The sequence below is a fragment of the Coturnix japonica genome, chromosome 1, assembly GCF_054131305.1.
Source record: "Coturnix japonica strain WE chromosome 1, WE-NBRP24, whole genome shotgun sequence".
Classification (NCBI taxonomy): Eukaryota; Metazoa; Chordata; class Aves; order Galliformes; family Phasianidae; genus Coturnix; species Coturnix japonica.
In genome coordinates, this window is record NC_140663.1 from 6562898 (window position 1) to 6577206 (window position 14309).

At 43.4% G+C, this 14309-nt stretch overlaps 1 protein-coding gene across 2 annotated transcripts in view; it reads left to right on the plus strand.

Moving 5' to 3' along the window:
• The first annotated feature begins 739 nt into the window (after window positions 1–739).
• The window catches only part of ELAPOR2 (endosome-lysosome associated apoptosis and autophagy regulator family member 2), an 83236-nt gene continuing 69666 nt past the window's right edge, over window positions 740–14309 (plus strand). For both annotated transcript variants that reach the window (XM_015875491.3, XM_085512702.1), the window contains exon 1: window positions 740–1041. In XM_015875491.3, coding sequence (XP_015730977.2) covers window positions 934–1041 — 108 coding nt within the window. In that variant the 5' untranslated portion in view covers window positions 740–933. The remainder of the gene's footprint in view (window positions 1042–14309) is intronic.

Genomic DNA, 14309 nt, shown 5'->3' on the forward strand with positions numbered 1-14309 from the left:
GGTAACAGGAGGCAGAAAGGAAGGGACAGAAGAGGGCAGGAAAACGTGCAAGCACAGCAGAGATGCCAGTCAGGGTGAGGAGCATTTAAAGCACTAAAACACATCATGGGGAATGAGCAGTTGGATATTTCTGGGGAAGGAGAGACAAAATCTGACCTAAAATGCAACCAGAGAGAGAGAAGTCTGCATAATTTTGGGTGTGCATTTGGGTCAGGCTTGAGTTGGAAGGGGCCTCAAAGATCACCCGGTTCCAATCCCCTGCTCAATGAAGGGTTGCCACCATTAGATCAGGCTGCCCAGGGCCCCATCCAACCTGGGTCAGCTGCTCTTCTCCCATCCCACAGGGAAGGGTCACAGTCACCCTGTGGTGGGTAGGTCAGTGTTCCACCCCATGTCCAACCTGCGATCTGTCATGATCAACTACATGTCCCACCTGGACAACCACCATGTGTCCCATCAGGTGGGATCCCAGCTTAAGAGAGGAAAACGGGCAATGGATGCCAGCTCTCACTCTGCATCCTGCAGCCATGCGCAAGCACAGGGAACAGGGCAGGCAGGCAGGGGCTGCAGGCTGGCATCCCACACCAGGAATTTCATCCTTTGGAGATGGCGAAGGTGCAAGCAGGAGTTGCCCTGCGTTTATCTCCAGGCTGGCCGAGCCTCGGCAGCATGCGCCTGCGCTGCCTGCGCTGCCTGCCCACCTTCCTCCTCCTCCTCCTCTTTTTCCTCCCCGCCCCTCCTCCCGGCTGTGGCGGTGCCGGCTGCCGGCACGGGGTCGGTGGAGCTACTGCGTTCCGTGCCAGCTCCGTGCGTCTCCCCGCTGTGTTATGCCCCGCTGCAGAAGCCGCAGCCCGGAGCGGGGCCGGTGAGCCCCGAACGGCGGCTGCCGAGCGGGGAAAGAGGTGCGCGGCCGCTCCGCTGCGGGAGCGGAGGATGAAGCGGAGGATGAAGAGGAGGATTTGGTGCCCTGGCACCGCCTGGGTGTGCTGCTGGCTGCTGGGCTGGCAGGCAGCCGCCCTCCAGCTGCCGCCCTGCGAAGAGGTGAGGTTTTTTTTTCTCCTCCTTTTGCTCTGGGGTTTTGTCCGTCGGTTGGGGTGAGATGCGGGAGGGCACCCTGTGTGAGTGTATGGGATGTGCCGTACTATTGGTACTGCCCGTGGGGTCGGACCCCCCGTGGAGCTGCCGCTGTAGCCATCGCGAAGACCCTCCGGAGGTTATCCCTGCGAGGAAATAGCAGAGAATCCCATCAAACAGGGAGATTCGGGTGGCCCTTGATGCTTTTCTAAATACTCTGTTGAATCAGTGCAGATGAAGAGGAGATTAAAGCTTCTCAGACCCCCCTGTGTCAGCCGGGAGTGTCCATGCCTGTCAAATCAGGAGAGAAACTTTCTGCCTCTGTCCTGCTGTGACAGCCCCAAAGAGCCACTGCGCTGCTGCTGGGATGCCCAGCCCTCTGCTGGCTCTGGTGGCCTAGATGGAGGTGCCCAAGGCTGCTCCTTTGCTCTAGGGTTTCCATCCTCATCCCTATGTGCAGGCAGATCCTCTCCAATACTTTTTAAGAGCAACTGGGTCCGTGTCATTTAAATCTAGGTGCAGGGGATGAGGAGGCTATGGGCCACCATCCCAAATGGAGCTCTTATGGCTGGGAAGAAGGAAGCTGCTGGTGGGTTGGCAGCAGTCAGTCCCCTTCTTCTGCCTCCCTGAGGATGCTCGCTGTGCCTTCTGTGGTCTCAGTGTTTAGCAGGAAATAGTTGTATACTCTCAGACCAGGCTGCACCGGGTGGCAGTTGTATTATAGGTGCTGTATTATAGCAGCTGTATTATAGGACGTGCAGAAGGCCCTGTGCTGAGACACAGTCCCAGGAGTATTGCCTCTGCTGAATCTCTGTTTTTTGTCTCGGTGGGAGAATTTGGTATTAGTCAGGTGTGGGGAATCTTGCAGTAAGGGGTAGATGTGGGATAACCACATATTGGCTGTTTTGGGAATGCTTCTTCTAAATGTTAATTGTTCTGAAAGAAGGTTTATGGAGCCATCTGCTTTGAATCACCTATCATCTCCTTTTGCAACCCAGAGAAACGGGCTCTTTTAGGGCTGATCTCATACCAAAGTCTTTGCATGAAAGTTGGGTCTCTGCAGGTAGCTCAAGGTGATGGCTGAACCTCAGCAGAGGTACCAAGAAGGTACATTCAGAGCACTGCATCCTGGGTTTTAGGTGCCCAAAATCCCTGCTGGGCCCTTTTTCTGTGCCAGTTTGAGGCTGGACCAGCGTGCTTTTCCTTCGTTCCTTTACAGAAGGACAGACAACGTTGTTTACTAAGTTTCACTTACTGCTTTTTGAGATACATACATCCATCATTCACGTGGTTAAGGAGCTGTGCGTTAGCTTGTGCTGGTGTGTGTGCAATCCATGCAATGGGATATATCCTAGGGAATAGAGTTACAAACATGTCTAGATGGAGGGAAAAAACCAAACAAAAACAGCTTGCGAAGAGCCAGGGTAGAAGAGCAGCTGCTTTGCAAAAGGGAAGCACAAAGTTGGTAGCTTATCTGAAACACGGCTGATGCCAGGCTGTTATGTGTTGGTCTCAAAACTTTGTCATTTGCCATAATTCCATTGATTTCCACGATCCTGTTGTGTTCAACTCTGGTTTGAGCAGACTTGGGGCTGAAGCATTGCTTGTTACAGGGTATTAAGGTCCTTTGAATACTCAGTGCAAGTCTTATGGGTTTATACCCAAAAGGCTTGAGAAGCAAAAGGCTTAGCACACTGGCAGTAGTTCATTCTGAATCTACAAGGCATTTTGCCTTTTGCTGTGCTTTTTAGTTTTTTTTCCTTCTTTGACAGCTTGTTTTTCTGTCTCCTCACTGTTCTGAGGAATATGGGTATCTGCCAGTTTGTGGGATTTCTGCACTGGTACAGCATTTGGAGCAGTGGGATCTGGCTGTGCCTGAGGCTCTGTGGTGCTGTGATAGCACAGACAGTAAAATAATAACGTATTGCAGTGTCGCTTTCTGGAAGCCTTTTTAACATTGGTTTCTTTCATCAGGGATGGTAGTAGTTCAGCACACTGCATTTAGGAAGAGCAGACCAAATGAGCAGCAGCTCAAATGAATCTTCCCGTGGGTGGCTTTCATGGTGTGCACTGATGGAGCCATGGGCTCCTGGCGTTAACATCATTCAATCCTGGCAGTGATGCCCATTTGTACCATGTGGTCTCTCAATGCCCTACAATGCCAGCAGCTGCCCTGGAGGTGAGTTAGGTGCATCTGTGGGAGATGGGCTTTGTTGGTTGAATTACCTTTGGGGTGCAGATGCTGGATGCAGTACTCTGTGCTTCTGGCAAGTTATTAACTTGAATTAGGATGAGGATAACTGCTTGGTGATTTTCTTCTTTTCTGTGTTTGCTAATGATGAAGGGGATACTAAAGCACGCGGTTCATGTGTTGCATAAGTTCTGACTTCAAGTGAAGCTGGTGACACCCATGTTTTTCACTGGCATTAAATACACATTCAGCTATAATGATGGAGATGATGAGATACTCATGCCCATCCCCCTACCGCCCCAGGGTGTAGTTTTATTATGCCTTGTATTTCGGTGCTTTCTTGACGCTTGTTCTGGAATGCGTCTTTTTTGGTTTTCCCCTTAGAGACTTTTCCAAAAATGAACAGATTTCACTTTAAGGAAATTTTAGCTGATATTCCATCTAAATAGAACTTTTCTTCATGTAATCTTTGCTTTCCTTCTGTTGTTTTTGCATTTGCAGTAAAAAAAACCATGGAGAGACTCTTCTGCTTTCCATTCAGTCAAACTGTTTGCAGGGAGATAAGAAGTATCAGAGCTGCTGACAAAAAATGGTTTCTTTCTTAGATTCTTTTTGACTCTCAGGCACCGTGCAGGTTAAGAGCAAATATGTGTGTTTTTAGAATAACAGAATCATTAAGGTTGGAAAAAGACATCTAAGATCATCCAGTCCAACCATCAGCCCATCCCAATCATGCTCACTAACCATGTCCTGCAGTGCCCAATCTACACATCTTGAACGCTTCCAGGGGCTGTGACTCCACCACCTCCCTGGGCAGTCTGTGCTAATCAGTTTTGGTGCATGTAATACTCCTGATGCTGCTATATTGGGTATTTTACCTGCCTACTGGAGAAGCAGCTAAATCAGATTCAAAATTATAAAATGAGTAAATGAATGGAAAGAGTGATGCTAAATTCCGTCTGTATGGGAGAGTATTTTTGTATGAGTCTGCTGGGATGCTTCTGGAGAAGAGAGAAGTGATAGAAATAATTTATCTGTGCAGTGAAAAAATCTTTTATGAAATTACTTGCAAGACAAAGCCAAGGAAGTCTTGAGGAGAGATGTGAAGCATGAACTTGAAACTGGGTCAAGTGCATTATTTCAATGAAGTTGAAATAATGTCCATTTTTGTGATGAGAAAATATTAATATACATATATTAATATATATATATATGGTGTGCCTAAGCTAAGTATGAAGTATTTTAAGAATATGAGTATCTTAGATTAATATAATAGGTAGTAAGATAAGTAGTTTCAAGAGAAGTGAAACTCTGTCCTTCTACATTAAGGATGGAGGGGAGATACGTGTCAGTCTTTGAAGGATGTTATGTAACAGAACCAGATAAAGTCAGCATACCTGTCACCAAAGATAGGCTGGCTGGAATAACAGGAATATCTGCTGGGAGGAACCTGAGTGTCTTGTATGCTCCTGTTGTATGTGAACTGTGCCTGCCTGGAGAAAGGTTTGGGGTCATTATGGGGAGACCTGTAGGCACAGCATTCAGTGTGTCATGGTGCAATAAGTTGAGTGGGTGATTTAAAAAAAAAACAACACATACACACACACATTACATATATATGTATATAATGTGTAATATTGTTCTTGTGTCTTATTAATACTCAGGAACAGAGGAACTGTGTAAAAGGTTAAGAAACGTACAGTGATCGCAAAAGGCATTATGGCTGTTGAAGTAAGAAAGGTATAACTTGAGGGAGGAAAAGCAGAACATATGTTACAAGGGGCTGAGAAAGCTAATGAGATGTCAGTCTAAGGGAGAAATAGAAATGTGCACTTGAATGGTTAAATAGTATTCCTGTTAAAAATGTGTGTTTTTATTTTCATTTAACTTTCAACAACTTGTGGAACTTGGTCAATGGGACTTAGTCTCTGATGGGTTTAAAGTCTCAGAAGGGATTATCTTGTTGCTAAATGTTTAGGAAGGAATTCTTCTGAGTAGGCTCTGTTGCTGCCCCCTCTTGGTATCCACTTCCCTTTCCCTGAAGCATCTACACTGGCTATTTTGGTAGCAAAACAGCAGCCATCTTTACAAGCTGCTGGGATGATCTGGTATTGTATTCCCTGATTTCTAAACACCCTAAAGGATTTTAAACCCTTAATTTATGAGTAATTCATATTCAGCAGAAGAAACTGTAGGAAGATTCCTAGACAGATCATGTTATTTTTATCACTTCTCACTACAGAGACTTCTTTCTGTGAGGTGAAATGAGAAATGGACAGCTACCATTTGCCATTGTGATGGAGGGTCGTAAAGATGAGGAAAGAAGAGTAATAACCATGCTATAAAACTGTTGACAATAAGGTTGATGGAGTGGAAACAGATGCATGAAAGGTGAGGAGACAGATGCCAAGGCATAGGTACTGCAGCAGAAAACATCACCATTTAGCATGTAGGCAGTGTTCAAAGGAGGGCAACAGATATGGGGAAAGTCTGGAGGGCCAGGTGTGTATGGAGCAGCTGAGGTCCCTGGGTTTGCTTGGCCCAGAGCAGAGGGGAGTTGAGGGGAGGCCTCATGGTGGCTGCAGCTCCTCATAGGGAGTGGAGGGCAGTGCTGAGCTCTGCTCTCTGTGATGGCAACAGGGCCCAAAGGAACAGCATGGAGATGTCAGGGGAGGGGCAGGGTGTGTTAGGGAAGGGTCTGCACCAGAGGGTGGTGGGCTTGGAACAGCTATTGTGAATGTGCTGTGCTGATATCCAACATGGCTGTGTCTTTCCCAACTCTTAAGCTAGAAAGGAGCATCCCTCATACTCCCTATTAGTAATATTTCATCTATTAACCTTGACCTGAAAATCTGTTCAGGTTTTGGTTGCTGGCAATTGAAAACTTTTGGTTTTCAGTCTTTTGAAATTGAATTTGTGTCTGCATGAAGAAGAGAAATGGTTGAAAACCTTTCCTTTACAACCTTTTTACATTGCAAATCATCAACCAAATCTAATAATGACCTTGTTTCAGAAGCTTCGTGATGCTCAGTTTTATAAATCGTGCCAGACAGTGATCTCTGTGTACTTGAGAAAAGGGCTCAAAATGTTTGAAGATGATTGAGGATGACACATCAGACTCCATTGTGTTGGTGCTGGAGATTCCATCACTGAATCAGAGGGAATGCTGATAATGCTGATTCAGAGGAAAATGAAAGTGTCAAAAAAAGAAAAGGAGGAGTGTAAATCACAGACATGACTCGGCGTTCAGCCTCTGGTTGGCCAGAAGCAGTAAAGGAAGCAGCCTTCTGGACCCACCAGGTTGGTCCCCTCTAGTTTTAGTTGTGGAATCTAAAATTGTGGTTGGGTAGATTTAGTGTGGATTTACTCTGAGCTAATGGCAAATAGCCTATTTTCTGGTGAAAGAAGGAGAAGAAAATGAGATATTTGTCTGTTAATTTGTTAAAGGTGGGAAAGAAATGGATTGTAGTCCTCCACTGTGGAGCTGTGTGCTCTGGCTTCAGAGATGCAAGCACCACTGCAAGGAAAGAGGTGCTGGCTATAAGGCATGCTTTCATTAAAAAAAGATTTAAAAAAAAACCAGATGCTGAGCTGCTCCCAACTAGATTTCTTTGACAGAGCATCTTCACTTCTACAGAGAGGAGGCAAATAACTCATCTCATTTGGTGTACTATTTACCATTCTTATCTGTTCATGTTTATTGTCAAGAAATACATCATACTGCGGAAATGGTTTATGGTGATATTTGACGACTTTTGGAAGTATCTACAAAAAATAAAGAAAATATAAGAACTTTGGTGGCGAAAATACTGTGAAGGTCGACTTTTGTTTGTTTAGTTTATGTTAGACTTTAGAGGTGCAAATATTTTCCAGGGATATCTGCAGGAAAACAACTCAGAGTGTCTGGAACTGGATGAACATGAGGTATTGGAACAGGCTTCCTGGGGAGCTGGAGGTGTTTAAGAACAGGATAAATGTGGCACTGAGGGTTGTGGTTAGTAGGCATGGTAGGGATGGGTTGATGGTTGGACTAGATGATCTTAGTGGTCTTTTTCAACCTCAGTGATCCTATGATTCTGTGAAAACTTAGAGATAATTTTGTTATAGTGAATAAGGTTGGGAAATTAAACTGTATTGGACAACCAAGCTCAAACAAGAATCAACAGGTAGTGCCAAACCTGTGCATACCATTAGTATAACTGGTGCTGGCTTGATAATGTATAGTACACTTTTAGCAGTAGAGAAAACAGTTCATACAGTGAATATACACTCCTGGAAATGAAAATGCACTGACATGGTGAATACCAGCAGCAAACTCAAGGGTAGTAATGATTTAGACCTCAGCTGTTGACTCTGAAAGTGTTAAATTCTTGCAGTATTTCTTGCAGCATGTGACATCCTTCTGGTTTTGTTCTTGCTCTCTGAAGTTTCTCAAAGGAGGATCTTCATATAGGCTGTTTGGGTTTAAAAAAACATGCAAGGATAGCGCTGTGTCTTTTGAGAGATGCATATTGGAAAAGGATGCCTTCTGATTTTTTCCCAGGCTTTTATATCCATGGCTCCCTCCTGCTGGCAGGTCAACAGCGCTGATCAAATGCTGCTTGTTTCTGCTTCGCTCCTTTTTATCCCCAGCACTGTAGTTCCTTAAAGCAAATGAAGAAAAAGAAAGATTTCCCAAGACAATTCTTTTATTCTCTCTTTTGTTTGGTCTTATTTCATCCCATTAAAGAAGAAATAAAAATCAGATGTTTCTCAGAAAAAAGCAGGGACCCTAATTAGACTCCTTTATAGCAGGATTTATACTTGCATCTCAGGGATGCTGGGGGGAGGCTGCTGAGTAGAACTGGAGTGGAAAAATGATTCAGCTTTTAACACTGCACCTTTTCTGGCAAGCATCCACCCTGCAGGCCTGCAGATGAGCAACTCATCTTGCCTTGTGACTAACGTCAAGTGTCCTGGTTAGTAAAGCAATGGCTTTTTTCCCTAGAGCTGCTCAAATAACCCCTGAATCCAGGTCATCTCTCTTCTCTTCCCCAGGACCAGACAGGGTGACTGTCCATTGTTGCTGTTTTTTGATGTTGAACATAGGATTCACCAGGACTCTGAATTCTCTCTCTCTCTCTTTTTTCTTTTGCTAGAAACCCAGTGAGGTTTGTTAAACCCTACACTACAAGAGACAGGGGATCCAGGGGCACTGCCTGTGCCAAAGCAACGTGTCCCGTTAGTGTTTAGGGATCCTCGTTGGGATGCACAGACCAGTCATCACAAATGGTTCACCCTGCCCTCTTATTCGCTCTACCCAAGAGGAGCTATAATGTGAAAGAGAATAAATTTCTCTTTTTTAAATTTATTATTATTATTTGCAGCATTTTTAACTGTGGTTGATGCCAACCCTGCTTAAATATTTGATGGCTTCTCATTTTCAGTTCCAGCTTTCGAATAAATAAATAAATAAAGCTGGTTTGCAGCGTTGTCCACTGTGGTGCTGACCTGCTAATCTCTGAAACTGCTTTACTAAACAGGGGAAAAGATTTCCACTGAGCCTTATCACGTGCTTATGCAAGAATCATAGCTTTCATTGAGAAGAAGAAAGAAAAAAGGAACTAAATCTGCTTCTCAGGATTGCAGAGAGGTTGGAAAATGTGAATAGTTAAATGAACTGGAGCTAAGTTGCATAGTGTTTTAAAGATACTGTGGCACTTTAAGTTGCTTGGGTTTTGTGAGGTTGGAGGCAATGATGCTTGACTCAAGGTTTTGGAAGGCTTTGTGTGGCTGTTAATGAAAGCAGGATTTTTGTTAATGAGCTGTGCCATTACTCACAGTAAGTATTTACAGTGCAAAGTCCAATGGAGACTCAGTGACACCTCATTAGGAGCCACAAGTACTGGGAATAAAAGTAAATTATTCAGACAATATCCTGCTTTCTTAGGCAGTCTCTATCCCGCTAAATACAGCTGGCCTTTTTGGTTAGCATGTTCTCTAGCATGGCCTTGGTCCATGGAAGCTGCTGCAGTGGCTGAACTGCATTGTGTCCAAATCCCCTCAACACATCTCCTTTTGTTTAGCCCAGGACCTGCCACGTGTCCCCTGAGTATCACATAACAATGCTGTGATTCCATGGTGCTGCAGCATTGCCTTGCTGTTATTTCAGGCACTTGGAGTAGAGAGAGTTGCATCTACAAACCACTGCTGACCCAGGGTCAGTTGTTTGCGTGTATAAGTGTCAAAAGAGGCAGTTGCCCTTCAAGGCTGTTTCCTTTTCCCCATCCTAAAAGGTTGATGTGATTCCCAATGATACATTGTCACGCAGCTGTGCCCTTTTCCTATGCAAGGATGAATTAATACTAAGCTCCAGCCAATATGAATTTTTGCTTATGATGTATACAGGACTAAAACTGTAAGCATGTGTTTAAAGATCAGATTGTGATTTCTTTGTCAAATGGGCTTGATGTGTATTTGCTTTTTAATTTTCTTTTCCTAGTGTGAAAAGGCAGGTGTTGAATTTATGGTTGCTTACAGAGTGCATAATTACAGGCTGACTTCATTACCAGGGCAGGAACACCAGCTACAAATGCATTTCTTAATGTTGTAGGCTGGATTGTATCTTGCGGGCACAACTGATAACAAGGAACAGCTTGGGAACCGTGCTTGAGCAGAGCTCTAATCTCTTCCTTGTCCTGCCTCTCTTCTGAGTCATCGCTGATTGATTTGACTGATCCGGCTGCCACGATAAGATGTGGCCCTGCCCCTTGTGAAGGATTTAATTGTGTTATAGCCTGAGTTGGGCCTGATGCTGTCACCCTCACCTCACACCTCCAGCTCAGTGTGATCCTGTGCGAGGGGGAGCTTGGAGTGCCCCGCTTTGTCTGGGTGCTGGAAATGCTGCTGAATTTCTGTTTAGAGCTGCCCTAGCCCAATGGGTAAATCTGCACTTAGAAGAGGTATGCAGTGAGCATAAGGCTTGGTTGGGCCCTACTGAATGTCATTTGGACTGGGGTTAAACAATGTGGATGCAGAGAGACTCTCCAGTTAGGCTTTACCAAAGAAGGCCATGTTTTCCCTCTTTGTCATTATCCTTAGCTGGCAATGATGTATATGTAGGTGTAACAATTAAAAGTCCTGGTTAGAAACAGGTTTTCTGTCAGTGCAACTGCTTTGCTTAAAATTCTGTTCTAAGGCAATGTGTGAGTTTATATTCTAGTGCAAATCATTTGTATTGACACAGAAATGACTAATTCCTGTAGCTCTTATCCCTCATCTTTTGGGACTGAATGCTCTGGGTAGGGAGCCCTTGTAATGGGCTGATACTGGGGCAATTCCATCCATGGTGATGGTTCATTTCAGTGCATCTCTTCCTGTACCTAAAACTCAACCTTTGAGGGAGCAGGAGTCTGAAAGTGAGATACTGAGAGCACTGCAGTGAGCCAGACCTATCCTTCCCCATGGCATGAGTGAGGAACACACCAAAAGTACACAAAACTGTGTAAATAGTGGCAAGGAAATGAGGGCTGTAACCTGTTCCTGCTCTGCCTGAATGAGCTGGCTGATGTTTTTCCATATAGTGACATTTCTCAGGGGAGAAAAGGAAATGTGAAGTGAATGCATTTGGTAGGAAATTGTAGAGGAGGTGACAGGGCATAAAAATGCTGCAGGATCAGATGAGGGAGCATCACCCAGACTTTCCTTTAATAACAGTGTTGTTCGTTTTCTAGTGTTTTCCTGCTATCTAGTGCCCTATGAAAAATCCACAAGTCTGATGGGAACAGATAAGCTATAGCAGAAGGGCGGAAGCTGAAGTTTTGCAGAGTTCTCTTGCATCTCATTTTAAGTTCATGAGTAATTCCACCAAAGTTTGAGGAGTGGTGTCTTATTTTAAATGAAGGTTCTGCTTAAATAACTGTGCTGCATTAATGTCAGGGAATTCTGCGAATTTCAGAATCAGTTCTCTGACATAATCGAGATATATTACTGAATTTAAACCTTTTCCTTCCTCTGCACTTAAGGTGTAGTGCAGAAAAAATGCATTTACTGGTGGTTAAAAATAGTTGCATTTTAAGTAAGTTCGATGGTAGTTTAATGCTGTCTCTCACAGATTTTCATACAAGTACTACTTTTTTGCTGTATTTATTCAATGGACGTTTCCAGATTAACTGACGATGCCCTTTTATAAGCTTTTTAATATTTAAATTGGGTAGCAGATTGGGCAGGATGCTGCTGTAGGACTCTGTTGCTGGAGAGGAAATGCAATGAAATGGGATCCACCGAATCCTCGGATAATGAAATCTGGCCATAATTCAGGTCCTCACTGGATTATAGTGGATGACTTGTAAAACTGGATTACTGCTCTGCATGAACCTGATGATGAGATCGGTGGTTTGCTGAACTCAGTCCTTGAAGACTTATTTTCCTCACATGTGCAGTAACTGCAGAAGTTAGACTTGGTTTAAAGCTATGGCTGAGTGATGCAGTGACCAGACGGAAGGAGATGCTCAGGCTCTACAATATACTTACTTGTACATGCCCAAAGCCACTTATGTTGCCATAGATGTTCCACTTAGATTGGAGGGGCCTTGTAGGTAAATATGCTGTAATGTTTACTTTACTGCTTGCTCCACCTGTCGTGCTTTTCTCATGTACATACAGGTATTTTTTCCTACTAAAGTTATCAGTTCAGATCTTCATTAGAGGTAATAATTTACCCTACTCAGCTGCTTCATATCCAATTCATTTCTAGTTTGTTGACTGCACCCTTTCAGGACTGTACACTGTTAAGATTTTGCTGTGTCCTTTATGTTGTGAAGATCAAAATTGGGCCCAAGATTATAGCCTTTCCTTATATCTGATAAAGAAAGGATGTGAGAAGACATTGATGAGATGTATTCACTTGGCTGGTGCTTGAGGAACTGCTGTCATTGGGCATAGCATGGGGAATGCTTGTAGATGTGTCCAGTGGAGACCCTTCTCAGAACATTTCACCTAATGATGGGGGCCAAAATGTGCTCAGTTGTCTTGAAGTGGTTGATGCATCTTGTTTGTGTCTCACATCTTCAGTCTCCAGCTGGCCTTTGGTTCTTCACAAATGAAAGCTCTTTAAGCTTCCCTTTGACTTTAACATCGGTTCTGATACTGTAGGTATGTTAGCTAATGGCCTTCTTGTGGGCTGTTAAATACTTGCAATCCTTATATGCAAATTCTGAATAAGCAACAATCAGCAACATATACATGTACTTTAAAAATATATATATAAAAAAAAAGTAGGAGCTTTTCATTTACAAGTCTTAAATCTTGAATAGCTGGGTATAAAACATCCAGGTTGGAAAGGAGGAGGAATGAATAAAATCCAGCATATTAAAAGTTATAATTAGAACTGTGATCAACTTTGTTATTGTCAGGCCTTCTCAGCTGCAGTAACTCCACAGCTCTGTGTGAAAAGCCTAACTGTATTTGCAGAGAAACAAATCTTGCTCTTGGAGAATGCTTTGCTTTGTTATGCCGTGCCAACGTGTGTAGATTTCAGTATGCTTGCACTGAGATTGTGTAGGTGGCTTTATCTAGTATCCATATGCACGCTGTGTTTGCATAAGACATACCATATAGGTGATGTTTGTGTTTAACAGGCACAAAAATGTATTTTCCTGAAAACCAAAGCTGTTTTTTGTGTGGAAGTTGCTTTATGACAGAAGATCTCTGCTGGTGTATCTGGAAGGCGCTCAGCACAGAGCAGCTGATGGGCAGCGGGAGACTGATTGGTGACACCACAGCACACAGGCAGGCTCTGAGCTAACCAAAGCCTTCCTTGCTATCAAATAAGGCAGGTGTGTGTCATCAGATGTGTGAGGTGCCTTCAGTAGACAGCATGGACATCAACTGCAGCTATTGGCTAAAGTGGGATTCGGAAACTCCATCCAAACATGGCACACAGAGTTGATATGTCTTAATTTCTTCTGTAGTGGTGGCTGTTTGCTTTGTGCTGTGTTTGCTCAGTAGCAACGTTTGAACAACAAAAGATGAGAATTTTGTCTTTTTTCATTTTTTTTGAAACTAGAAATTTATGAGTGGGTTAATGATAATGCTTTATCATTCAAACTAGTTGGAATGTTCTGTTGGCTTCCATATTGCAAGCTTAAGCCCTGAGATTCTAGTTTAGCAAGGCATTTGAGGTCTTTTTACTCTGAGGCACAAGTGTGCCCAGTACCACTATGTCCTTCTCTTCCACCACAGACTTGTATGTGCATTCGCCTGAAAATGCCTTGGCGCAAACAAGAGCAAGTGAAAAAGTGTGCTATTTGAAATACTTTTATTAAACATTGGAATAGGGCTTTCTGCTTTGGAAAAGAGAAGAAAATAAGAAACTATACTGTCACCGTAAAGGCTGTTTTGGAAACACTGTGTTCTTGTAACTCATGCAAGAGCTGATCCAGATTTACTAACAGTGAAATGATCACTAAAGAAGTTCAGCTAATTAAAAAGATGTGTGTGTGTTTGTTAAACTTATAGTATTACTACATTTGCACTAAAACGCTTGTAGTGAGACTCTTAAAACAAAAACTCTTCATGGATAACCCTTAAATTGTAAAATGCTGTTGTTGCAAATAGTGCAGAACAGCTGTTATGTATTGATGGGTAGCAGTGCATAGGGAGGAGGTGGAGTCACCAGCCCTGGAGGTGTTTAGGGAATGTTTGGATGTTGTTTTGAGGGACATGGTTTGGTGAGAACCATTGGTGATCAGTGGATGGTTGGACTGGGTGATCTTGTAGGTCTTTTCCAACCTTGGTGATTTTATGATTATATAAAAAAAGCCATTCTTTTATAAACTGTGTACTGGCTGCAAGTATAAGAGAAAAATTACAACTCATAGGGAAATCATTATAGTTAATGGAAAAATATTCACTTGATGGAACAGAATCGAACCTATCAAAAAATTACTACTGGGTGACAAAGACTGAATGACTCAATAACATAAGGATCGTGAAGATCTGTTTTCAGAAGATTTAAGAGCTCACTGGAAAAAAAAAACAACAAAGATTTCCTGGTCAGCCTTGT